The sequence below is a fragment of the Pseudorasbora parva genome, chromosome 3, assembly GCF_024679245.1.
Source record: "Pseudorasbora parva isolate DD20220531a chromosome 3, ASM2467924v1, whole genome shotgun sequence".
NCBI classification, from domain to species: Eukaryota; Metazoa; Chordata; class Actinopteri; order Cypriniformes; family Gobionidae; genus Pseudorasbora; species Pseudorasbora parva.
This window is the reverse complement of record NC_090174.1, coordinates 49,940,777-49,968,537: the sequence shown is the minus strand read 5'-3', so window position 1 is coordinate 49,968,537 and position 27,761 is coordinate 49,940,777. Positions and strand designations below refer to the sequence as shown.

At 36.1% G+C, this 27,761-nt stretch overlaps 2 protein-coding genes across 3 annotated transcripts; one reads left to right on the top strand and one right to left on the bottom strand.

Moving 5' to 3' along the window:
• Positions 1-778: 778 nt before the first annotated feature.
• ascc2 (activating signal cointegrator 1 complex subunit 2) lies at positions 779-17,587 on the top strand. Of its 2 annotated transcripts, none has more exons than XM_067439368.1 (19): positions 779-872; positions 1,561-1,677; positions 1,806-1,964; positions 2,142-2,315; positions 2,889-3,018; positions 3,137-3,204; positions 3,299-3,412; positions 3,531-3,643; positions 3,753-3,824; positions 4,026-4,130; positions 4,223-4,291; positions 10,541-10,615; positions 11,054-11,288; positions 11,401-11,597; positions 12,324-12,443; positions 12,724-12,960; positions 14,514-14,592; positions 14,809-14,900; positions 16,532-17,587. In XM_067439368.1, the coding sequence occupies exons 2-19, from the start codon at positions 1,591-1,593 to the stop codon at positions 16,701-16,703; spliced, it is 2,298 nt and encodes a 765-aa protein (XP_067295469.1). In that variant the 5' UTR covers positions 779-872; positions 1,561-1,590; the 3' UTR covers positions 16,704-17,587. The 2 variants fall into 2 exon arrangements, with proteins under 2 accessions (XP_067295469.1, XP_067295470.1); XM_067439369.1 differs by having other exon boundaries at positions 801-872; positions 1,566-1,677.
• A 2,231-nt stretch (positions 17,588-19,818) lies between these two features.
• rnf215 (ring finger protein 215) lies at positions 19,819-27,253 on the bottom strand. Its single transcript, XM_067439367.1, has 10 exons — positions 26,888-27,253; positions 26,061-26,210; positions 25,905-25,976; positions 25,734-25,819; positions 25,587-25,641; positions 25,389-25,493; positions 23,156-23,272; positions 20,988-21,131; positions 20,777-20,877; positions 19,819-20,671 (listed from the first exon to the last, which is right to left on the bottom strand). Exons 1-10 carry the CDS (start codon positions 27,089-27,091, stop codon positions 20,668-20,670), a joined length of 1,038 nt encoding a protein of 345 aa, XP_067295468.1. The 5' UTR covers positions 27,092-27,253; the 3' UTR covers positions 19,819-20,667.
• Positions 27,254-27,761: the final 508 nt, after the last annotated feature.

Sequence of the window (27,761 nt, the reverse complement as noted above, 5' to 3'; positions counted from 1 at the left end):
ATATAGGCTAATGTTAATGTTATCTATAATGTTGCTCCAACGTGTATGAGTTTTGTACTTCTGTTGAACACAAAATAAGATGTTTTAATAGAATGTTGGAAACCAGATAGTTGACGACACCCGTTGTCTTCCCTAGGAGGAAAAAAATAATGGAAGTCAATGGGTGCCGTCAACTGTTACCAACATTCTTCATAATATCTTATTTTGTTTTCAACAGGTTTGGAACAACATGAGGGTGCACAAATGATGACAAAATGTTCATTTTGGGGTGAACTATCCCTTTCAGAGCACCAGTAATACATGGTTAAACATTTTAGTGTGAAATTGTATTTTCCAGATTAATAAATGCATCACTCTCACAGTAATTTCTTTACTAGTACTTTAATGTACTTTAGTACTTTAATATATATATATATATATATATATATATATATATATATATATATATATATATATATATATATATATATATATATTAATCTGTGTTGCTGAACTTATTTTTGGTTCAGATTTAGCAGTTTGTGTTGTTTACCTATAGACTGTAAGATTGTCACCTTCAAATTATTATGTGTTTGGTGTCACCATTGTAGTATTTATTGATGTCTGTTTTAACTAATTTTACTACATCATACAGTACAAGAGTTGTATTAATAAAAATGTAAGTTCTGTGGGGTTACTATATATTCCCCATTGATCCATAAATTCAACGTCGCGGCAATAAAAAATAAATATTAATTTTTTAAAGACTTTTATTTTGACATATCGTCCGCAAGAGTACAGTAGAGTAGACCGGATATCCACGCTGATAGAGCCATAGAGCTGATGCCTTGAGCTGGAGCTGTTAAACATCTGTTGAAAGATTCAGTCAAGAGGTGACTTTTTATCACATGGTTTATATTCAAATTATTTTCATACTATGCTGTTTATATGAAAAAAACTATTTGTTATATAAATGCAAGAAAGCTAACTTTTCTTTTCTTACTTTCGTTCTTATGCTCTGGCTCCTTTTTAGCAAGTCAACAACATTGTGTCGTTTTTTTAAAATGACCATTAATGTCTATATTTGCCTAAAATTAATGTCAGATAATGAAAGCTGCTGTTGTTTGGCCGTGTAATCTTTATCAAAGATGCTGAGCTCACTATCACGGGCACCATTAGCCAGCTCGCTAATATTGTAAGTTAAGTTAGCCAGACAGTCATCTCAGTTAGACAACTGCATGTCTCAAATTAAATAACAAAAACTAAAATTAAATGCGACACTTGTTTCGATTATCTGTACAATGACAAAATATGATTATAGTTGTCACCTTCTCACCGATTGTGGATTTCTGACACATAACCTGCCAACGCGGCCGTCTATAGACAGTAAACCTGTCAATCAAAATAATAACAACTCGAAATTCTTAGGTCAGATGATTAAGGCCTACGAGTATATAACATATTTTAAATCACCATTAACTTTTGGCGAATCATTTACATACAATTCAGACTAAGTAAACGATTATGCGATTATTATGCTGTGCTTAATCAGGAGGTACTTCCATTGGTTATTTTCTTCAGAGCAGGTCTGTTCCTTCCTGGGCAGGTGAAATGGCCTGTGCAAAAGTGCCTTTAGATGAACTGCATGTGACTGAGCCCCTTGGACCACAAGGCAAAGAACGCACTCTACCAGCACTGGTGAGTGAATGCTTTGCTTTACATTTTAAGTCATTAAGAGTAGACCTGATCCACCACTGTACGCTGAGTTCAGTTCTTCTATGAGCAATTTGAATGATAATGCCACCTAATGCCATCTCTCCCACAAGCACCCTGATCGTAAAGAAGAGAGATGCTTCTTAACCTTTAAGCCCCCACCAGAGGATGGGACACCTGCATTAGTGGAGGAGTTCCTGGAACATGCTCAGTTCATCTCAGAGGATCTGGAGTGGCTGCTGGCTTTACCTCACGACAAGTTCTGGTGTCAGGTTGGAATCTCTAAAATACAAGTTGTACACGTCAAGTTACTTGTCCTGACAAAAATAAAAAGTTAGTAATGAAGGTTTTAGTACAGCCCAATAGAATAATAATGTAGTTTTTGGACACTTACCTTATTTAGCCAGGCAGCTGTCATAGTGTTTCTTTTTTAATCTTTTTCCCTTTAGGTGGTATTTGATGAGTCATTACAGAGGTGCTTGGACTCTTATTTGAGGCATGCTCCCCGCGGTTTGGACCCGTCTGGTATCTCGTCCAGTCCAGCTGTAGCCGACATGCAGAGGAACATTCACCGCTCCGTGTTCATGGTCTTCCTCAGAATGGCGACGCACAAAGAGTCTAAGGTAAATAAGGTTTTATTACACAAATTATATTGTGTGAACTAACTATATTATTTATTTAAGATTTTTAATTGTTGTACAGTGTGGTTTTGGACAGGAAATAAGTCCTAGATAGAAAATAGAACTGTAATAATGTTAAATATTATCGTATTTTAAAATACTTGTTTCCTACAATTTATTTTAAAATGTGATTCATTCCTGTGATGGCAAAGCTGAATTTTCAGCATCATTACTCCAGTCTTCAATCACATGATCCTTCTGAAATCATTCTGATATGCTGGTTTGGTGTTCAACTTTCAGCTTTCTTACTATTAATAATGATGAACACCTTTGTGCTGTTTAAGCACAATGTAAGAGTAGAAGAGTTAAGTAAGAGTAGAAAGTTCAAAAGAACTTTTCATAATGTATCTTTTTTGTAACATTACAAAAGTAAAACTTCTTACTGACCCTAAACTTTTTGGTAGTCTAAATATGCGCTGGTGTTTTTTTTATAAATTCCATTCCATTTATATGATGGTAATATTTTGGCATTCAATAGGATTCAGAATTGAAAATATCACCTTTTTTCTTCCTCAGGAGAGCTTCATCACCCCTGCAGTGTTTGCAGAAATTATCTACAACAACTACCTATTTGACATTCCCAAAATTCTGGATCTGTGTGTGCTGTTTGGGAAAGGAAATTCCCAACTGCTACATAAAATGATCGGTACTAGTGATCTTATAGTACATATTTATAATTAGAAAATGCATAAACTCACCTTTTTTTTTAATCACTCATACATGTTTGTGTTTCCATGTGTATTCCCAATTTCACCCTTGTCCAGAGAACATTTTTACTCAACAGCCCAGTTATTATGGAGATCTAGATGAGACTATACCTTCAATTATCCAGGTATTTCATGTGATCATGTGACACAATCAGCATTTTTAAATTTGCTTTGATTAGTCTGCTGAACTTTCTTAAAATCTGTGCGTGTACCCTCTAGGTGTTTGACTCTATATTACAGAAGTGTGGTATTCAGTCAGAGGACACAGGAGACGATAAACCCCTGAAACTGAATGCAAACAGATGCCTAACTGCCATGACTATGTCAGAGGAGGTAACAAAAACACATCTTTCTTAACCATAAATATTGACTGTACCTTAAATTCAAAGTGTCCTCAAGGCCAGAAATAATATGCTTGTATTTAAATATGTACTATGTTTATGTCTCATAGGAGCTTGCAGACTTGATGATGTACATGTGTGATACCTGCACTACTATCCACTCTTTCTTGGATATCTTCCCTGAGGCTTGTTCTACCTTCAAACGACACAACTTTCTTAACAGGTGTCACATAATGACTTCTAACTATAATTTACACAGTGTCCTCAAAGGCAGAAATTCATACCTGATATTACTGATACAAGAATATTAAAAAGAGCATTTCTCAATGCAGATTATCTTCATTCTATGAGATGGTAGTTCCAGACCTGGAAAAGGCAGTGAAGAAGAGAAATTTCAATAAAAGGTTAGAATGAAAACTTGACATGTTCTCTTACAAACCTTGAAAAGAACTCTTTTGCAAATTGTATTTATATAACTCTTGTGCATCTTATGACTCAGCTCTTGCCATAACAATACCCTCAGCTGCTGACATGGCATTAAAATCTCTACTAGTACTTTTGAAATTTTTAAAAGATAAAGTTAAAGAAATTGCAATCTGGCTCAGTTTACAGGAGGAAATGTGGAGACAAGTATCTCATTCCAGAAAGAAAATGGTGGAGATAGCTCACCTGCTGCTCCAACATTCGTGTTTACAGCCAATACTGGAGGGGTGAGGAAACAAAATCTAATCCTCTTTAGATTAGCCAAACACAAGAATGAATACTGAATGTCCTTGATCCTAAGCATCAATCATTTTCACAGCTCTGAAAACGTGGCATCCTTTGTAGAAGATCTTCTACAGAACTTCACGGCTTTCCTTCAAGAAAAAAGGTAAATTACACAGAAAAAAGTGTCACATTATTTAGGTTCATATTTAGGTTCACGGTTTCGGTATGTGCTATATTCAGGAATAAAAATACTAGTGTCAAGTAAACAAAATCAAACTACAAGCAACAGCACAAATAAATACAACAGAGCAAAGACAAATAAAATGAACAGTGCTTTTCAGGTTTTTTGGTAGATCTAACTAGTTTCCAGGTATAGACATTTAATAAAGTAATCAAATGTAAAATAACTGCCTATTTCAGTTTATAAATGAAAGATTAATCCATATTAAAGTTATAAAAGCTATTCTTTCAAGAGCAGTTATTGATTTCTTTGAATTTTGATGTTTGATTAATATTAAAAACAAACAGCAGGAATATTAGGTTGTTGTAACTTTAAGACATAATGATCCTATACACAGAAAATCTACACATGCATTGTCTTTCTCAGCTGTTTATGTTCATTTAAAGGGGTCATGAACTGGCTTTTAAAACATTTTTATACCGTCATCTGATGTCAACTTATGACATTTGCGTGGTTTTTACATTCAAAAACATCATAATGAATAAGTAATAGGCCAAGTTTTCTCCTGTACGCACGGTTTTTATGGGCTTGTCGCATTGAAGACTTGGAAGTAAACGCCCACAGCTATGATTGGATAAGCTTTGCATATTATAATGAGTTTTGGCTCCCCTGCAAGTACATGTGACGGATTTTTTTGAAAGCATGTGGAAAAAATTGCAACAGGAATGATTCGCTCACAGGCCTCGACAAATTGTCTTTACCAGACAAACACAATGATTTAGCTCTCATCCACCAGCAGTTAATTGGAATGTTATTCTTTATTACTTGGCCCAATCGGTGGATATAACCACAAACCGTGGATCACTAATAAACTTAACAAGCCTCACTGCAGAGTCAGACAAATCAGCATGATCAAAACTTCAATTTGTTTCTCCAAATTTTAAGTCAAGAGAGTGAACAAAGCACATCCAGAAAGAAATGTTATTTCACCATAGATAGCCCAAGATAGCCCGTCGGCAGGCCAGTGATACGTTTTGGTAGCCTGTCTGGAAAACACATAGGTTGGGCTTTGCAAGCCCTGGTCCATATATGTCCTAGTCTGATCCTGAATTGCTGCACAATGAACCAACAACACCACAAATAAAGGATTCTCTAGCCTCTGACAGCATGCTAACTTTCAGTTAGACGCATACACAAAATCAATAGATGTCATGCGATATGTAACAATCCGGTTGTAACGAAGTTGGTAGATGGGAAAAAAGGAGGCGGGAACCGGCGAACGTTCATAAACTTTAATTCAAAATAAATAAACAAAACCAAAGTAAAACCGCGGGCAGCCCCTCACGGATGACTGCCCGCACAATACACACACATAATAAAACGTGGGCAGCCCCTCACGGACGACTGCCCACACATACATAATAAAACGTAAAAAAACCTCAACATAAAATCCAGGCTTGGTCCTCTCTCGTCTTGCGCTGCTTTTGCTCCTCCTTTTATGCTCCCGTCACATGGCCGCGAGACGAGACCGGTGTGTTAATGAGAGCTGGTACTCATTAACACTTGTCACCGGCCCGCTCTAGCGGTCCCTTGTCCCGCTGCTTGCCACACCGGTACTATCACATATATATATATATATATATATATATATATATATATATATTGGAATGTTATTCTTTATTACTTGGCCCAATCGGTGGATATAACCACAAACCGTGGATCAAACCGTGGATCACACACACACACACACATATATATATATATATATATATATATATATATATATATATATATATATATGTATATGTATATGTATATGTATAATATATAAAAAAAAATCTACTCGCATAACTGTGTTGCTTTATGCATTTATGTACTCATCCTGCCTGCAAATCTAGTCTCTTGTTTATAAAACGAATCTGTGAAATTAAGGAACAAACGTGCAATTCCTTCCCCAAGTGAGCTGGATATTCATTCATAATAAAGTTCATCCATGGAATCTGAATGAAGCTTATGCGGTATGTTTATTGCTTGGAAGTTTGATCAGGTTTAGCTCCACGTAGGCCTATGTTATTTATTTATAACGTCATGCACAAATCGGTGGGCCGGGCTACCGAATCAGAGGTTCGTCGTCTTTGGTTAAGTCTGTGTTTTACCACACTCTGATGTCACAGCTTGACACATTTTGAGACAAGTTTTCAGATCCAAAACTTACAGGATATTTTTATATCATCATTACATTTTATATATCAAAGGCTGAGTGAAAAGTTGATTTCTCAATTCATAACCTACTATGTTTGCTAGGATACTCACCAAGAGGGGCATGTTGACATATTTTTGTGTGTTTTTTTGTTCGAGAATCATTACATCCCTATGGGTGTAATCTATCACAGTTGACAACTAATTAGGGCCCAAGCCCTGAAAGGGCGCAGAGCCCTATTGTTCTTCTAAGAATTATTTTTTTTTGTTATTATTATTATTTATTATTTTTTTACGCGACTATTTGGGCATTTTTGGGCCCCTTCCCATGCTCGAAAACTCTTGAAACTTTGCACACGCATCAGAATGCGCGGCCATCAGGGCCGTGCTGAGGCTGGGACCCGGGCGTGGCAGGGGGGCTCGACAGCGCCCCCTAAAGTGGGCTCTGAAAACGGGGTCTATAAATCAAACACACTTGCACGTACATATATGAAACTCGGTACACATATAGAGCTCATCGGGCCAAACAACTTTCGTGCTCTAAGTTATGCGTCAGCCCAACAGGAAGTGAGCTATTATGGGTTGTTCGGAAAACGCATGCTGTGGAATTTGCGATACTCCTCCTAGACGATTGACCCGATCAGCACCAAACTCGGTCAGCATGAAGTCAAGACACTGAGGATGCCAAATTGCGAGCAACTTTTTGATATCTCAAACGGTTTGGCCGTGGCGAAGAGACGAATTTATGGCGAGAAAAGGCAAACAGGAAGTATATTATAACTTCTGCATACATTAATTCATTTTGATGAAACTTCAGCTGTGTGTTCGTTGTAAGAGGACGATCACATGGATATGACTTTTGTGAGTCAAAGTTATAGCGCCACCAACTGGCAGCAGGAAGTGTGTCACTTTCAAAAATGCTTTAAATCCCCATCTTATTTTCACCCGATTTACTTCAAACTTCATCAGTATAATGTCAAAACATGGCAGATATAGACATATAAATGGATTCCTGATTCTTGAAATACTGTTGTCATGGCAACGTGTCAAAGTCCAATAATCTTTTTAGGTGTTTTTGAGACACTTAGCATGCTTGAAATTGCATGAAACTCAACACACACATCTGACATGCTGTCCAGAAGATGCAAGCAAAGATTCAGAAACGGGCGTGGTAGAGGGGCTCAGTAGCGCCATCTTTTGTCCAAAGTGGGGGGTTAGTTTTATGTACATTCACCAAACTCGGTATATATATTGTACATTTCGAGCCGGACAACTTTCTAATTTACAGTCATTAGCTCTGACCAACAGGAAGTCAGATAATTTGGTTGGAAGATAACAAGAAGTCGAAAGCGAGCTCTGAGTTTTTACCTTGTCCTCAAAAGCGATTCATTCAATCTCCTCCAAACTCGGACAACATGAAGTAAATATACAGAAGATGCTAAAATGCGAACGGTTATTGGATATCTCAAACGGTGTTCCTGTAGCAAAAGCCTAAAAAATACAAAATATGGACACAAGTACCTGGTTCATAAATAAGGCTATACTCCCACCTGCTGGTTATTCTTTATATCACACTGGTTTTTTTTTTTTTTTTTTTTTTCAACACTTATGCTCTCACTTAAATGACCAGTAGAGGGCAATATTGTATAAGTTTTCAAGAAAAAAAACTTGCCTCTGTGTGTGTGTGAATGATTTTCTAGCCTGGTGGGGACTTAAACCTGAATGCACACAGACTCATGGGGACTTCCCAATGGGTACAAAAGCTTATAAATCAGACAGAATGAGTTCTTTTGAAAAGGTGAAAATGCAGAAAGTTTTGTGTGATGGGTAGGTTTAGGGGTAGGAGCAGTGTAGGAGGACAGAATATATGGTTTGTACAGCATAAAAACCATTACGTCTATGAGTCCCCAAAAAGATAGCGAACCAGACATGAGTGTGTGTGTTTGTGTGTGTGTGTGTGTGGAGGGGGGATGGGCTGCAGCTTACACACACACACAGTAAGCTGCCGGTGTGTGTGTGTGTGTGTGTGTGTGTGTGTGTGTCAGTCACTTTCTCTCGATGGTAATAATTGAACCGTTACATAACATAGGCTAATACAAATGTAAAAAATAAGTTAAAAAAATAAAAAAATACTTTTGAATTAAATACAGGTTTCCTGGACTTACAAAATATTGCCCTTCAAAAGATAACTTTGCACATATTTGAAAATGACCTATTATATCCTATTACATTAGAATTCATCTATAATTAAATTACATCATAGGTGTGGCTTGAAACTTTTCCCCACCGTTTAGACTTTACTATTATTGTTTTGCTGAAAAATATGTTTAATCTAAATCTCACTTTGCCCCTCTCTCTCTCTCTCTCTCTCTCTCTCTCTCTCTCTCTCTCTCTCTCTCTCTCTCTCTCTCTCTCTCTCTCTCTCTCTCTCTCTCTCAGTATGTGTGTGTGTGTGTGTGTGTGTGTTTGGAGGGGGATGGTGCCAGCTTCATTTTGATTGTGAAAAGATTAGCTCATTGCTGTGTGCTTTGGCAAGCATTAAAGGATAAAAAAATATATTATTCTGGGTTACAATAAAATTATAGAACTAGTTAATTTGTAACAATAGAAAAAACACATTTGAGTTTCCTTTTCAAACAAAGAAGTTTGTGTAACCTAAAAATAAGCAGATTAATGCCTTTTATTTGTGGACGAAAATGAGAGCGGTGGGGAGTATAGCCTTAGTTATGAACCAGGTTGGATATGTCCTTGAGAACACCGTTTTGAAGATAAAACTATTGTTATTGCAAAACAGTGTTTCCAGACAGTGAAGAAAAAAAAAACTTTCTCCCACTGTTTAGATTATCTTGTTTCTTTCGGAATTAGTCTCTGTCTCTCTGTCTGTCGTTCCCCTCCCCCCTCACTCTCCCTCTCTGAGTTTCACTCTGTTTGGGTTGTTTGTGTGTGTGTGTGTGTGTGTGTGTGGAGGGGTCTCACTCTTTGTGTGTATCACCTTGTCTCTTGATTGTCATAATTTAAACCTTCATATCACAAATAACTATCACTTTAGTGTGAAAAATAAGTTTAAAAAAAACAAAAAATATACTATATCTTTAATTAAATACTGGCCTTCTGAACTTACAACATTTTGAGCTGCAAAATATACATTTGCACATAATTGAAAGTGACCCATTATATCCTAATACATAAAAAAAAAATAATCTATATTTAAATTTCATAATAGGTGTGGCTTGTGATCATAGGGGTACCAGCTGCTGTGATACATGTGGCATATTAGAGCAATTTTCAAATATTCTCCTGTTTAAATGCATATTGCCTGTCGTGCACATTCTCAGCGGTATAAAAACATGCTGCATGTTTTAGAGAGGTCGACTTTGACCAGTAAATATATTCAGATGACTTTGATATCGTTATTTTAAATTTAATTACATTTAAACATTTAAAAGTGGCTGTTTATAACACACTTCCATAAAATGTATGCAGGCATATTCCTCTTACCTGACACTGATATTAAAATAATTTTTGCGGCTTCTGTGATTTGGCTTTATTTTTTATTATTTTTTATTTAAAAAAAATATTGAATGCCACACATATTGAAATAAAACAAGCATGCTTTTTGCTGCATAAAATTGGTGAACAATCACAAGCTACGGTAGGTCAAAAACACATAAAGAGAAGTGTAAGGATAATACAACTTCAGCATTTGGAAAGTATTCTGCACTCATTTTGAAATTGACATTTGACATCATCTGACATAAAATTAATGAATAAAATGTAATTGATCTCATAGATGTGAGTGTTGTGGTTCCTGGTCATAGCAGCACCAGTTGCTGCAGTTAATGAGGTGAATTCAAATGACTTTGACATAGTCCCATTATTTATTTTTTCCCATATTAAATGCCTATTGGCTTGCTGTGCACAGTTAAACTGATGCCACCGGGGTGGCGGTGCCCCCGGCTTGGGCCCTTCATCGCTGCTCGCAGCTTTAATTTCAATTGCATTCTCATTGCACTTTCTCTCTTTATCTCTCAGATTCCTTGCAGATTATGATGAACAGTTTCCTATAGTGGATGACATCAGTCTCCTTCAGCAGGCTTTCCCTCTTTTGTATCCTTTACTATGGTCGCTGTATAGAACACTATGCTGATTTTGGAAGTAATAAAAGGGGAAGCGCATTCTGTTATCTTTCAGGCTTTTGCAGAGATGATGACCTCAATGATTCCAGAAATAGACTGTCCCAATTTCTTTTCCTACACACTTGATAATTATTGATGGTCTGATACCATAGCTAGTGCTCATTTCCTTTAATACCTACCATGTATGTGCAAAGTTCACTTCAATAGCTTTGCCATGCAGAGACACTGGCAGCATATACATATGACAGTGAGATTATTGCTGCATAAACTATGTCTATGCTCAATTCAGTGGCAGTTTAGCCTGTTGTGCTAGCCTTTTTCTGTCAGGGATCAGAATAATGCATCTTTCCCTAATTTTTAAAACTCGTTTCCACAATGTGTTGCTATTCTCCTTGATCCACCCATTCAGAGATGAAACCAGGACATCTTACCTTTTGCAAGGTGTAGATTCTGCCTATGAGTGTGTGGGGAAAAAGAGAAGCTTCCCCACTGCAATCTCATCAGCCAATCACAGCCCCGGAGCCAATCGCAAGACCGGCAGAGATTTAGAAGCTTCACAGATGGAAGGATCAGCAGTGTTGGGAGTCAGAGAGGAGTTGAGAGGAGCGGAAGCAATGACTGACGCTCCTTGCAAGGGCGACAACGTGAGTTCATTAGCTGCTAAATAATTCTACATCATTATTGATAATAGATTTTTAGCACCTGCTGGTAAAATAATTTTAAAAAATAATTTTCTTTTTTTTCTGGTGCCTATAGGGGGCAGTGTGCACAATCAGTGCTGGAGAACTGGAGTCTCTGCTGACCCATATCCGAGAGCTGCTTCCGGACTTGGGAGAGGGATTCATACTGGCATGTTTGGAGGAGTACGGCTACAATTCGGAACTTGTCATAAACAACATCCTGGAAGATAAACTGTCATCATCTCTTGACAAACTGGACAGGGCAATGGCAAGGTAAAGTCCAACTGAAGTGTCTTGCATACAAAGATTGGTAACACTTACAAAAAGGTCCCATTAATGAATGCATTATTTATAATGAGCAATACATGTTGCAGTATTTATTAATTTTTTGCAAACATTAGCTAATAAAAAAACTTATAAATAATTTGGTTCCACTTTATATACTAGGTGGCCTTAACTACTACCGGTATGTACTTACATTTTAAGTTAATCATTTGATACAGTGCCATTATTGTTTTTACATTGTGCTTATATTTAAAAAAAATATCTTAATTCCTGTAATTACATTTATAATTACACTATTGACCCTTCCCTTTTAAAACATCCATAAACCTAACCATACCATCAAACCTGTTCCCAACCTTACCCGTATCCCACCTCAAAAGCAGCAAAAGTGGTTTTCAATACAATATCAACACAATAAGTACAATGTACTTATATTTTGATGCCAGTACATAGCAGTTAAGACCATTTACTATAAAGTGGGGAAAGTGATTAATTCATATTAGCGCAGGTCCATTAAATAACAGAACTTGATTTTAAAGAATGTATTAGTAAATGTCAAAATTAGCATTAAGCTCAATGAATGCTTTAAAAGTGTTTTTCATTGTTAGTTCATTTTCACTAATGGAACCTCATTGTAAAGTGTTACCAAGGATTTATGGTTCAATTCAGATCCACTTCATTGTTGCTAATTGGCTCTGTAATGTTGCCCTGTAGGCCTGTGAAGAAGGAGCTTCCCTCAGTCTTGAGCTCAAGATCAAATGTGTTTAATGATGACGAGTTTGATGTGTTCAACCGTGACCGATTGGACATGAGTCGCATATGGAAAGGACGGAGGTAGGTTCTGTGAGCCCATGTTAAAATTCAGTCACAATTGTTCCCACTTAAGGAACAAAACAAAAAAACATTACCACATCCTGTCCTTCAGTACCTTAGCGCTGTCTGTTTAGTTAAACAATCCATTGAATATTTATGAAAATCCAGTTTGTCCAGAGAAAATAGTTTTGACAAGTACATCGTAAACAGACAAAAGAGTTAGGCATAAAGTGAACTTATGAAATATTCAGCTCAAGCTGTATTGGTGTCAGGTAGAAATTCAAATCTCTGTGTATTTCAGACAGGGGGAGAGTGTACGTGCCACTCTCGATGACAAGCAGCACATAGAAGAGCAGAGAGAAAGATATCAAGCCTACCAGACAGTGGTGGATGAGATTCCCATAGGGAACGAGCCCTCTGGAGATGGTGTTAATGCTTTCAGCTTGGATGATTATGAAGACGAATATGACGACACGTATGATGTCAACCAAATAGGAGCAAATGACCTGGATGAAGAGGATGAACTGTTGAACCGCAGGTATGAGCTGTGACCAATGTAGATAATAGCTTAGATATTGAGAGGAATGCATCCCCCTCCAATGTTCAGATTCAAAGATTTTGACAAAGTCATCTCTGCATGTGATCTGAGCTTTTGGGGTGCTTATGTGCATTTTGGGAACACAGCATGTCAACCATCTTGCCTGTAATGAGAAGCTTTAAGGGATGTGGTTTTAAGCCACAATAAAAGATTGATGGTTTTATGTTTAAAAAACTAAATTAAGACTAAAAATTAGGCATGTGCCGATTCTCGGTAATGCGATATATCACGATAATGAATATGCACAATATTGTTATCGTGGGCACTTCAAAATATCGTAAATAATAATTTATTAACAATTATAAAAAAAAAATTATAATGCACTCAAGAATATTTTGCCCATCAACCATATAAATGCTCAACACCGCTGTATTCTGCGTCAAAGGGATGTAAATGAGAAGCGAAGTGAAGGAGACGCACTGCTGAATGAAGTGCTGCTCAATAACAGCAGAGGGCGCTGATGAACTGCAGAATGCAGCGATTACCCCGCAAACAAAAGCAACCGCTAGTGAAGTTTTTAAAACAGACATTCGTTTTTGTAATCTCAATGTTGTTCATCACAGGCTCAGCACCAAATACTAAATACTTAGACTTTAATAGGATATTTTTTTAAATTTAAACATTATGTTTTAATCTAGACTACAACATGCCCTAATGATTAGAATTTTTTGGATTATTTGTCCAGAAGACATATGACTTTATTAGTTAACATGTTAATTCATTATTACCAAAATGACAATGAAAAATACTTATAAAGAATGAATTATTCTTGCTAATTAATCTTAGTTACTGTTTAATAACAAAAATGTTATTGGATCTAAGATAAAATTAACAATGATCAGTATTTCTTAACTAACATTACCATAAACATTATACTTTCTGTAACAAATGTAGCTAATGCTCAATCTAAGTTAATGCATTAAATAATGAGACCTTATATTAATTTGTTACCTGTAGCCTAGTTCTTTATAGCCTAATTCTTTTGCACTTTAATTTGTTTGAAAATTTTACTTTTACTTGTATTATTGTATTTAAACATTGTTATAGCTCTTAAAGCCGTTATGCTATGACAACACTTTTTTTGCAGCTTATTTCAATATCGTGATAATATCATATACCGTGATAAAAGCTTCGCAATTTATCGCAACATGAAAAATTGATATCGGCACATGCCTACTAAAAGTGTATAGTTTTACTTAAAAATATACTTTTTTTTAAATAATAATAGTTTTATTCAATTTAATAATTTTATTTTTTTAATAATTTCTCTTAATTTTACAGTGAAATGTTACAATAGTAAATTATTTAAAAACATTTTTGTTAAGAATTTTTTATATAATAATAATCATTATTATTAGTCAGCATTTTTTCTTCTTCTTTTTAAAAAAAAAAAACAATTATTTTTTCCCCAAATTGTGAATCCCTGATTTATATTGGTATCATTATTATTTTTAATTTACATTTAAGTTAACATCTAAGTATTTGCCCTTTAGGCCATTCACTATCCCACAAGTTTTAAGAACAACCAAAAAGACTCAGGAGGAAGAATACGAGGGGGAAGAAGAGGACAAGGTTTGAATTATCACTTTCTCTTAAAAATCATAGTCTCTAAATTCAGGTGTTGATGCGTGTGTTAGATCATATGGGGGTTTCAGTACTTGCCGTTTTTCTTTTTCTCTTTTCCTGTTAAATAGGAAATAGTCTAATTGGTCATACATTAAAATTCCAGGCAGTCGCATAATGCACATATCCATTTATAATGATCTTCTCCTATGTCATTCTGATCAGAATGAGGCTGTGAAGGATTATTTCGTCCAGGACCCAGCAGTCCTCAGAGAGAGGGCTGAGGCCAGGAGAGCTGCTATGCAAAGCAGGAAAGGGTAAGTGTGACAACGGGCTGGACTGGATAAATTACGTTCACACAGCAACAGATTACGGCTGTCAGACCTGTATTTGATTTGTGTGTACTATTTTTTTCATGTGTGGTTTAGCTTTTGGTAACTTCAGTTACAGCAATGGAGATATGAGCTGTGTCATCTGAATGTTTTAAATCTAGTCTGGAGCTGCTCCTCTCCGTTTTGAGTTCTATGCGCAGAGCTGGGGAGTAATGGAATACGTGTAATGGCGTTTACTGAATCAGGATACAAAAAATTGGTAAATGTATTTTGTTAGTGTTACATCAAAAAGTAATCTGAATACATTTAGTAAAAAATGGGAATACTTTCAGGATTACAAGGTTTAATGTAAATCCAAATGAGTATTTTGAAATAAGGCTATATTAAGTGTGGCTTGATTATATTTACCGGTTTTGTGTTGCCAGTCATGACTCACTTCAGCCAACTGCTGGTGCATGCGCAAATAACACTTGTCTACAATCATTCTCTTTAGACGCAGCTAAATTAGGCCTATTAATTACGATGCTTCCCGTGGGGAAACCTTGTTCATCTCTGGGAATTTCATAGATAAAAAACCCCCAAAACATTTCTAATATCATAATGTAACCACTGGATGTCTGTATAACCTTTAAATATGTGGGGCTGTGTAACACGATTGCTTAGTTTTAGTAGTTTTTATTAGTGTTCATTTTAAATCATAGGTAAATAAAAATACTTTGATATTGTTTTATCATCTTACTTTTTTTACATGTGACCTTTATATAGTCACCTTATATAGTCCTTATATACCTTATACACCCACCTTATATAAGCTTTATATAGTCAAGTTACGGCAGTTTATTTCCTACAAAAATGGCCGGTTTGGACTACAACAAGCTTCTTCCCGGGTTAATGACATTATAAACCCTTGCTAGTTGCCGCAGATGTGACTTCTGCCCGTAATGGTAAGGGGGGTGGCCTTTCCAGACAACCTGTGCTTGGCACTTCAGCCAATAAAAATAGATAAAACTACATTTGTCCATCTAACCAATCTAAGACCATTGCGTTTTTCGGAGGGATAGGCTTCATAGAAGCAGGAAGCAAACGAGCCGTTCAAAGGACAGTGGAGAGTGTGTAATAAAGGTAAAATAGAAGAAAAATACAGCGTAAAAAAAAGAAAAAGTTAAAAAAAGAATTATTAAGACATGTTATACTGCGCCCCATAACAACCAAGCCTAGAAAAAAAATAACACGGAACCACCCCTTTAAAGCAATTTGTAACTGTAACGGGATATATTTTAAAAGTTACCCTCCTACCCCTTTCTACACGTGACTCAAATGAACTTGCGGCTCCCGTATTGTGATGACATTGCCATATTTGATATTACTTTGGTCACTATGGTGATGTTAGGCTTGTTTCCCATTGCATGTGTTCATACAGACAGGATTTAAAATGCTACTGTAAGTTGCTGTGTGAACAGGACATTGAGACTCCTATAAGTAAATGCAGTTATCAATCCCAAAAACATAGCCATAGTTAAACACTGCACATTTGCAATGGTCATTATCCAACTTACCTAAAAAGCATGGATCGATCAGTCAGTCATTCATTGATTTTATATGTTTTGTCCTGATAGCTACAGACCGCCACCAGCAAATCATGTAGTAGGTGGTCCAAAGGGGCGGGGACAATCTCAGGAGACCGTTTTGGACCGCCGTAGAAAGGAGGCGAACAAGAGCAGAGGAGCCAATCACAGTCGCAGAAATATGGCTGACAGGAAGAGGAACAAAGGCATGATCCCTTCTTAAGACTTTTAAATCAAGAACAACACATCACAGTTCTTGGAGAGCTGAAAACGCGGAATGAAGTACCCGAGGTGAATTGTAGCTCTATATTTATATCGAGACACATCGAGATGACACTCTGGTCTATTACATAGGCCTATTATTTCTTTCAGATTGAAAATTAGTTCTTGGTGAGTTTATTTTCTGAAGTATAAATCAATTTAAAAACAGGCTAATTGGAGTGCTTAGTAAAATGCACTGGGATGTGTCTATAAAGGGATCAAGATAATCTGTTTTTTTTTTTTTTTTTTGATAGTGACAGTCAACATACTGTATGACAAGAAAACAAAGTGTTGTAAGGGAAAGGGGCGATGTCTTCTGCCCTGTAACATGAGTTTATTGAACAGAGGAGAGGTACAAACAGTTATTGCACTGTTGAGTAAAATTCAATAAATAAATAAAGGAACATCAGGTGTGAGAATGTAGCATCTAAAATAAATTGCTACAAAAGATGCAGTACATTACACTATTAAAGCAAATGTGGAGCTCAGAAGATCCTGTTCCAGTTTTCTAAAGGTCCAGAAAGCGATTAAGACTTGACATAAGAGCAGTCTTTTGGAAAAACCTTCCCATTTGAGGTTGTACAGACTGGCTGCAAATTCTGATTTCAAACACATTAATCATACTGTGCCAAAGGCTGTGAGCATTCGTCGCTCTGGAAGAGAGTGATGTCATTTTTCTCACATAGACTTTGAACAGGCAATGTTCTCTTGCCATGTAGAGAAGCATATTTCTACTTGCTAAGATAAATTCAAAGCATTTTGTAACAGAAAGCATATTTAAAAATGCCTTTGAAATAAAACATAAACCTTAGGAACATAAAACATTAATAAATACTGTTCTTAAGACTGTCTTTGTTGTTTCTATGTGCAAGTGTGAATTATTATTATTATTATTATTTTTGTAATGGATGTTTACCTGTCTAGCAGAGGCCCTCCTGCGATATTATGAAGTGTGAGCTGGGTTTGGGGAAATTCCTCAGATTTGGCATAAGTATAGATTGGAATTTAATGATTGGCTGCCTTGAGATTCCTTATTCCTATATCCTATCTTTAAGTACATTTACATGTGCAGATATAATTGGGTTACAGTGGTTTTTTTTGCTTAGTCTAACTACAATATTCATCTATCTGTCACAAGTATACATAACAATGCGTACTCAAATATTAAAAGGAATAAATAAACATCCTTTGAAGGATGTGCAAACTGTCAAAGCCAACTGTAGTCTGAATAACCTGTGCACATGCTGGATGCAATTGCCTTTTTATTATGAGACTGTTTTAATGTTTTTAAAAGAGGTTTCCTATATTCATTAATTATTATTTATTATTTATTCCTGTAATGGCAAAGCTGAATTTTTAGCAGCCATACTGTGATTGATTCTTCAGAAATCAATTTTGAAAACTGCTGTGCTGCTAAATACTTTTTGGAAAGAAAAAAGATTCTTTGATACATTATAACATTATAAGAACAGTATATGTTTAAAGGAGAAGTTCACTTTAAAATGAAAAGAAAGTTGAACCACAAAAGGAGTTACAAACACTTACCGGTACACTATATTCTAGTGATACGTTGCACCAGTTACTCTTTTCCGTAAGTTGAATACGGAAGTTGTCTGCAGGAAGTTAGATATTTTTATTTTATAAAGTTTTTAATATTATTATTTTTCTTACAAAACCTCATTGATTTGCTTCAGAGGGCCTTTATTAACTTCCTGGAGCAGTGTGGAGTATGTTTATATAGGATGGATGCACTTTTTTGAGTTTCAAACTCAATGGACCACATCATTGCCATTATAAAGCTTAGAAGCATCAGGATATTTATAAATATAATTCTGATTGTGTTCATCAGAAAGAAAACAGCCAGCCATACACCTAGGATGGCTTGAGGGTGAGTAAATCATGGGGTAATTTTCATTTTAAAGTTAACTAATCCTTTAATGTCACTTTTGTTCAACATAATGCATCCTCTGAATAAATGTATTAATTTCTTTTAATAAATAAAAAGTTACTGTAGGTTTGTTGGTCCAACAAAGCACTTTCACCTGACGCATTTCAGTCAGACTAAAGCATTTCTTTGACATTTAAAAAGACAATTTGAAAGACCAAAATTAATGAATGCACCTGAACTTCTAAAATGCATGTAAATGTACTTCTACAATCATCTAACTAACATGGTGAAAGTCGCTCTGTGCAGCAAGAAGGCAACGGGTATCCTCGCTCTGTGCAGCAAGAAAGTAACAGGCATCCTTGCATCTCTTTGTATGGAATACAGATACATCTTTCATGTACCTTTCATTTTACTGGGTAGTTAAGAGTAATTAATTAACGGCACATTTTTCCACAGAATTTTTCCATGTGCTAGTGCTGGAGCATGGGGTTTAGCCATCAAAGCTAAACAATGGCACTATACAATGGTAGTAGTGCATTATGGAGCCCCATATCTGACATGCATAGAAAACAAAGATTTAAAGGAATATGCAGACCTTTTGGGACTTGTCTCTATGGGTGCCATAACTCTGTCTGACGCACCCACCGCTAGCCTAGCTTAGCACAAAGACTGGAGGTAAACGGCTCCATCTAGACTACTGCTCAATAAATGACAAAATAACAGCAACATTTTCCTATTTACATGTTGTGATGTGTATGGTGACATCATCTACTAAGATCGACGGAAAATGAAAAGTTGCAATTTTCTAGACCGATACGGCTAGGAACTATTCTCTCATTGCTGCGTAATAATCAAGGAACTTTGCTGCCGTACCATGGGTGCAGTGGCGCAATGATATTATGCGCCTGAAAATAGTCCCCAGCACACTCTGTACAAGCACATTGGTTATGTTGACAGAAGTTAGCCTATTTTCAAGAGCTGCGTAATATCATGCAAATAGGAAAATGTTGGTTTTATTTTGTCACTTACTGAACAGTAAGCTAGATGGAGCCGTTTACCACCATTCTTTGTAATAAGCTAAGCTAACAGTGGGTGCATCAGAGAGTTATGGCACGCACCGAGATGAGAATGGTATGTATGGACTAACTCTGGGGGATACGGTGAATAAGCTAAAGTCCCAAAAAGTTCCTTTAGTATTTGTTCACACATGAAATTTTTTCCCCTTTTTTAAGTAATTATTAGGCGAATCATAAAATATTAGGCAAATTGATAAAGGGGTAAATCATAGTCACATTGTACTAATTTATTCCCTCATTTTAGTTTAGTTAAATCCTGGCCACAGTTTAACTGAAACATGGCAACGAATTAATCAAACTTGGGTGTGACGTTTTTTTCCCCTATGTGTAATGTGTGGGCCTCTGACCTGCATATGTCTCTGCTTACAATTGTTTTTTTTAATAGTCTCATAAGATGTCAAGACCACAACTTCAAGGTTAAGTCCAGCTCCAGATAAGAACCACATCATTTTTTGAGGAAATGGTGCCAGCCTTGGTATCAGGTTAAAATGATAATCTACCGATACTTATTTCTTATTTGCTTTATGCCAACCCTTGTTTGAACAAAAATGGGGGATTTGTATGATCCCACCTTGATTTGAAGATATCTGAATCATTAGTTTAGTTTTTTTGTTGTGCATATTACTTCACAATCGGTGTATCTGTAAACTGCTGAGCTGGTTCAAATGTAACTAAAGTACTCAACTGTGCGCAAAAGAACTGATCCCGTGTACAAGGACCTACCTTCAAGGAACTTCTCAAGTGGTCTGACCAAAGATCAGGAACTAGCCCTGACTCTTGGGGTCTCCTGAAAGAACTCAAAGTGTACAGTCTTTGGAAAGGTCAAAGATTATTACCATGGAGGTATCCTGACCTTCCAGTGCCGATGAGGGATTTAGTTGCTATGAAAAGTCTGAATCAGAAGAGTCAATCCAATTCCATTATATCCTAGTCCAGAATCCACCTGTCCAGTTCAATAAAAATTACCTAGGAGGAACAGAATGAGAGCAGGAAGAGTTACCATATCATGGACCAAAAATATATACTGGTAGATCAAGTAATAATGGTTGATAATATTTGTGTCTTTCTCACCAAACGCTACGTTTGCAGAGAGGGCATGTCTGCTGGAGGAGTAGCCAGGGATCCACACAATCTCTGTGGAACTCATGGAGGCACGGTAACACCCTCAAACACTAAAACACACCCAAAAAGAGCAGGGATGAACTTCTGATAGACTGTCTCTCTTTCTGAAAGAATAATAACTCTACTGAGCAAAAGCATAAGAAACTAGAATATCTGTCACCTGGTTGTTGTTGTATTGCTCCAGACAAACTGCACAACTGTCCGTCTCCACCGTTTGTGCTTGGTCACACCTCACTTTGGGCTGCCGGTATGTCCTCGTTTTCAATGCTGATAATCTCTTTAAAATGTCTTGCTTTAAGTTTGACTGTAAGACAAAGTATATTTTATTTATATTATAAACTGTGTATAGACTGCTGTTCAAAAGTTTGGGGTTGGTAAGATTTGTTTAAATGATTTCCAAATATAGTAAAACAGTAATATTATTTAAAAACATGATTACAACTTTTAATATTGTTTGTCTAGTTTTAATATTTTATGTAATTTATTAATGCGATGGCAAAGCTTAATTATTTAAATCATTATAATATGCTGATTTGGTGCTTAATAAACATTTCTTATTATTATTATTAATGTAGAAAACACATTATTATTTTGTGGAAACCATAAGGCATTTTTCCAGGGTTCTTTGAAGAATGGAGAGTACAAAATAACAGCATTTATTGAGACTGAAATCTATTGTGACGTTATAAATGTTTTTACTGTAACCTTTGACAAAATTATTGCATCCTTGCTGAATAAAACTTTTTTTTTACAAGAATACGTTGATGGCTGGATTTCCTCCCAGCCTCTTCTTAATGTTGCTTCATCTTTACAGTCAGTAATAGCAGTGTTTTAAATCCAAATCTTTCTAAAGCTGGGGACACACTTAACAACTAGCTGAAACATTCTAAGACAGAACTCAACACACGTGAAGACCGTTTCCATCAAGCGGAACAGCTTTTAGTCTGACAGTCAGAGAGGAGCACAAACCAAACTCAACACTGAGTTGACCGACAACCCTGGTGGTTTTATTTATGAAACATTAAACAATTATTCTCTTTTCTTTTTGCTGTTATCGCCTGAGTAGACACATTTCATTATGCATTTCCTAATTAATTTAGTTCATTAAAAGATTTTTTGTGCTGTTTTGTAAACCTATAATTGAGCAATAATGTAGAATTATTCTCAAATCTCGAATTAAAAACAAAATAGCTCATTCTGAGCAAAAATGTTGGTTTATTTTTTTATTCCATTTCCAGAGTTACCAGTCACTCGTTAAAACGAAATAAAATACTGCTTTATTTATTCCAAAACAGTAGTCATTCAAAATGTTATTTGTATAATTAAATTTGTATTTTATCACATATGATTTTATAATGCTCCCAGTGCTATTTAACAGGACTGCAAACTCTGCAGCTCTTCGGTCCAATTAAGCCATGCTTTCAGAGATATTCAAGGAACTGTATTTGCCCCTCATATTTACTCAAATATATAAGATATATTTAAAGTGTATATATACAATTATTTTATTTACAAATGTCATGTTTGTGACTAGTTTAATTAATAGAAACAAGTCCAGTTATAGACTATAGTGTAGCCTATACCGGGGGTGTCCAAACTCAGTCCTGGAGGGCCACTGTCCTGCAGAGTTTCGCTCCAACTTGCCTCAAGACACCTGCCTAGAAGTTTCTAGTATCCTTAATAAGAAATTGATTAGCTGGTTCAGGTGTTTAATTGGGGTTGGAGCAAATCTTTGCAGGAGAGTGGCCCTCCAGGATCAGGATTGGACACCCCTGGCCTATACCTAAGCTACCATTTTATTTTTTCTGTTTAACTTTTATTAGACTCCAGGACAGGTTGAAATACAAGGATAACTACTTCATGTTATTTTTTTAAACAGGAGAGATCACAGCTTGTTCAGAATTTTTACAGAATGCAGTTTCACTTTTTTCCATTTGCAGAACAAAATGAATAGCCTAAAACAATTAACTTGCAACGTTAACTTGAAATAATTATTGTATGAAATAATACAAAAAGAAGATGTGTTTGACAAAATTATAAGAATGATGTTTGACTCCTCACCATAATCACAGGTGCCAATTGCAAATATTAAACGTTTAATCAAATCTTTTTTGATTCAAAGCGGTCAAATTCTAAGACTAGAAACATTAGAAACCGTACACTACATGACATTAAACACTAACTGTAAACACTTACTGAGTGCAGGTGGAACAAACAAAAAAAGTGGAACATGCTCCGTTTTAGCATGATCAACCAAATTGCATTCATAATTGGGCTGACAGTTACGTAATGTGTTCCCAGATTAACTGTAATAAAAACAGTATTCACCTCTAAATCATCATTAAACTGGTTGTCCTGATACTGCCAGCGTGCTTGAACTATGACCCCTGTGGAGAGGACAAGGGCCACCAGAACGACAGTGTTCCAGAGCTGCTGGAGATATTTCTGGGCAGATGGATAAAAAAGAAAGATAAAATAATGCTCCTTGCTGACCAATAAAGTGATTAAGAAACAAAAAAAATAATTACATACATAACAATGTTGAAAAAATTTGAGCTGTAAGTAGAGCTGCACGATTCTGGATAAACTGAAAATCACAACTTGGCAACAATTTATTCTACGGTGTCCATGTCAAGTCCTGTAGTTTCTATAGTAACTACTATAAATTATGCATTATTACATAAAACTAACCCTAATCCTAAACCTATAGTAAGTACATGTAGTTAATTAATATTACTCAGTACTTAAAGGGTTAGTTCACCCAAAAATGAAATGTATGTCATTAACTCCTCACCCTAATGTCGTTCCACACCCGTAAGACCGCCGTTCGTCTTCAGAACACAGTTTAAGATATTTTATATTTAGTCGACAGCGTATCTAAGTGTATGCACACTATACTGTCCATGTCCAGAAAGAGAATAAAAACATCATCAAAGTAGTCCATATGTGACATCAGTTAGTTCATTAGAATCTCTTGAAGCATCAAAAATACATTTTGGTCCAAGAATAACAAAAACACTGACTTTATTCAGCATTGTCTTCTCTTCCGCGTTTGTTTTCAAACCTCAAATAAAGAGGTTCCGTGTGTCAAACTGCCAAACTGCAGAAATCTCGTGATATTGGCGAAATCAAAATCATGAATCAATCCGCTGATTCATTACTGTTTGAATCTTTATTTGAGGTTTGAAAAAAAACGTAGAAGAGATCGTAGTTTTTGTGGTTTTTGGACCAAAATGTATTTTCGATGCTTTAAGAGATTCTAATTAACTAACTGATGTCACATATGGACTACTTTGATGATGTTTTTATTCCCTTCTGGACAGGGACAGTATAGTGTGCACACACTTACATACACTGTCGGACTAAATATAAATATCTTAAACTGTGTTCTGAAGATGAACGGAGGTCTTACTGTTGTGGAACGACATTAGGGTGAGTCATTAATGACATCAATTTCATTTTTGGGTGAACTAACCCTTCAAATGTATAATGACACTGTAAAGGCCCTTTTCACACGGGATTTTGACGTGCGAATAATTTGCACAATGGTTTTATTTTTCGATCAGCTGTTTGTGTAAACGACATTTATTTTTTTTGTTTCGATGTTGATTTTTTTTTTACTCTAGTGGCGACAAAAACGGCTTCAAACAATGACATAAAAGGAAACAAAGGTGACGAAATGTCCAGTTGATGTCACAAGCTATTCAATCAACTTTAACCTTTGCCAGGCATGGCATTTCTCATGAGATTACAACTGTAAGCTGTACAGCTGCAGCTGTGTTTGTCCACTGTGTGCTACAGACAGCAATAACTTATAACCTTTTATAAATAGTTGATTTTTTTCTATACATTGTGTCCACGATTATGGAAAGTGAATGTGTTGCCATCAGTACGTCTGTGCCATTGAAATGTTTACATGTGACTCGACTGGAAACATCTGCTCTGATCGATTGATTCCCTGAAGTGCGCGGTTTGTCTCGTCAGATGCGCTGCCATCTCTGGAGGAGATCCTCAAATTGTCCCACAGACTTTAGAAAGTAAGTGCAGAAGCGACCATGATAAAGTTTTAATTCCTGTACAAGATTAGCATACTCCCCTTCAGACTCTGTTCTTTAAGACTGGGTGCACCCAAAACCTTCCTCTCGGTCCTTTAAATAAAATGAAAAGCTTGACTTCAGCTGTCGCCGCAAATGTTTTGGAATGTTGGAGCTCTTAAACGTCACAAATTCGTGTGGGCAGCTGATGTGAATGGTTTTTACACTAAATATTCGCATGTGAAATATTTGCTTATTCGTTTCACTTTTCCGTTACGCGTCCGGTGTGAAAGGGCCTTAACAAGAACAAATAAAGTGTAACCTAAATTTTTGTTTAAAATGGAGATCACTTAATAGAACTAAATAAAATAACATGTAATTTACTAGAGGTTTTGACAAAATGTTAATTGCTGCAGTCTATTTAAAAATGTTTAATTGATTTGAATGAATTAAAAAAAAGAAATTGGTTTGAAAGAATGATTCAATGACTCATCATAAAGACTTCACTTGTTTCTTTTCGCTCATACCTGGACCTGAGAGTTGGTCTCTCCGGTGCAGATGACCCCCTGCCATTCCCCATATAACCCTCCTCTTGAACGGCCACAGCTGGACCACAGGGTCAAGGTGGCCCCCTTTGACAACGCATAAAGAAATATCACACTGCTACACTAATGAACCATAACAAGCATGAAACTATGCTGCACAGAAGATCTGTAAAATCTTACCAGGCTGTCCTGTAGAAAAGTCTTATAAGTGATTTTGGCTGTCGCATGAAGGCCCCTAATTGAATAAAAAGATTGAAAAAAGACATTTCTAAATCCGGTATATTGTTTATTTAGAAGAATACTGATTATTGAATGACTGAAGATTACCTGAGGAGTGCTCCAATGAGCTTGGTGACATTTTCTGATGTCTGAATGACAATGATTGGCTTTGAGAGGACCTGAGAGAGATCCATCTGTAGACAAAGAGTTTTCATACTTATCTAATAACCATTATCCCATAAAATAAAAGTGCTCGGAAAAGAAAAGCTATGCCCTCACCTCTCTGACAGTATTCTGGTTTAAAGCCAGTATGATCAAAGCAGATGCACCAAAAACAAGTGCACGCTTCATCTATAAAGGAGAGAGCTGTTAGTTTGATCAGTACTACTTTGTCATCATACTTCAGTCTTCACAATGACCGTTTTGATTAAATACCTTATTGACAACAGAGGCAGCAAAGGACTCCTGGTTGCTGTTGCTGGAAACTGTGCCTTCCTCCATCTGGACAGGGACCACTCCAATCCACGGGTTCTGATCCTTCACATCACCGCTTTCACTGTTGCTTTCAAGAGCTTCATCTTTTATCTGCATAGACAAAATGAAGCATGTCACTGATGTTTAAGATATTGGACCAGGAATGCCCCACATCTTTACTCATCATCAGTTTTTAAATGATCAACTTTTACACTTTAATAAAAAAAATTAAAAAATCAATCTAAAGATGATCATTAGATGGTCCTTTCATTTGTTTTTCATTGTCTCTAAATTTGGTTTAATTTTTTATATTTAGAAAATTGTATATAATTTTAAGCAGTTACTATATTTTTCCTATTACTTTATTCAAAAAAGTTAATGTTTTATTGACAATATGTAACATAAAATTAACAAAATGACAGCAATTCTGATTATATATGCATAAAAAATCATAAAAAAAGTTTGCCATAAGTATATACTTACACCATATTGGTTATATTATCTGTTTATTTTATTTATGTATCATTATATTTAGCATACCAATGTGCTGTCACAGCAAATACAGTACATTGTATCATACATCAATGTATGCACATTGATATAATATTTATGTCAATGTCATATTATGTCATATAATTAATCATAGTACTGACCCAGCATACGATAAGTGTTTAAATGCAAATATAGTAAATATTAATGCATGTTCTATTTTACAGCCATTACAAGAAACACACATTCAGATATAACTTGCAATTTCAAGTATCTGTTTGCAAGCACTGATAACTTACTAATATGAGGTCTCCTTTGAGGTCATGCTTCTTTTTGCTGTGGTTTTCCATGGGCTCGTTCTCCAGACTCCCCTTGACCACCTCACCCTGAAAAACATCCTGATGGTCTTCCAGAAGCACCTCTACAAATGCTACCTGTTCGCTTGAAACTAGCGGACAAAGCCACAACGAGCACAGCACAGAAAGACAAGCTAATGCGCCCATGGCTCCCTGTCAGTTGACGTTATAAGACATAGCAAATCATAGACTGAAAGTTTGAGCCATACTGTCAGGACATGCTCCGTTCTGTCACCTCCTCCTGATGTAAACAAATTGAGCCGATTTCTTCTTCTGCGGTTCGCTTTTTACTGCCTGCACTGGTGAAAGAGAAACTAGCTAGAATGGCATCGTTTGGTGTTAAACGTATTACGTCCTCGAGCTGGCGCTATGTGGTCCAATCACGCAATATGACGCATAAAGCCCCGCCCACTTTGTATTTTCTGGATTTGCATCCGCATTCTTTGTATTTCTATTTCTATTTCTCCACTCACAGCCGTTATGAAAAGAAGTGCGCTCGCCACCCAGTGGTAAACTGTAAAGTCGTTTTAAAAATATTTTTTTTTTGTTGCGCTTTATCATGAGCTATATGGTCATTTCATAAAGTAATGTTTTATTTTTAAGCAATTTCGGATGAAATGTGCTAAATAGTTAGTATATATACTAAATATTGTGAGAGATAGATAGATAGATAGATAGATAGATAGATAGATAGATAGATAGATAGATAGATAGATAGATAGATAGATAGATAGATAGATAGATAGATAGATAGATAGATAGATAGATAGATAGATAGATAGGATAATTGGGGTCTAATAAAAAGCCCCATGTCCAA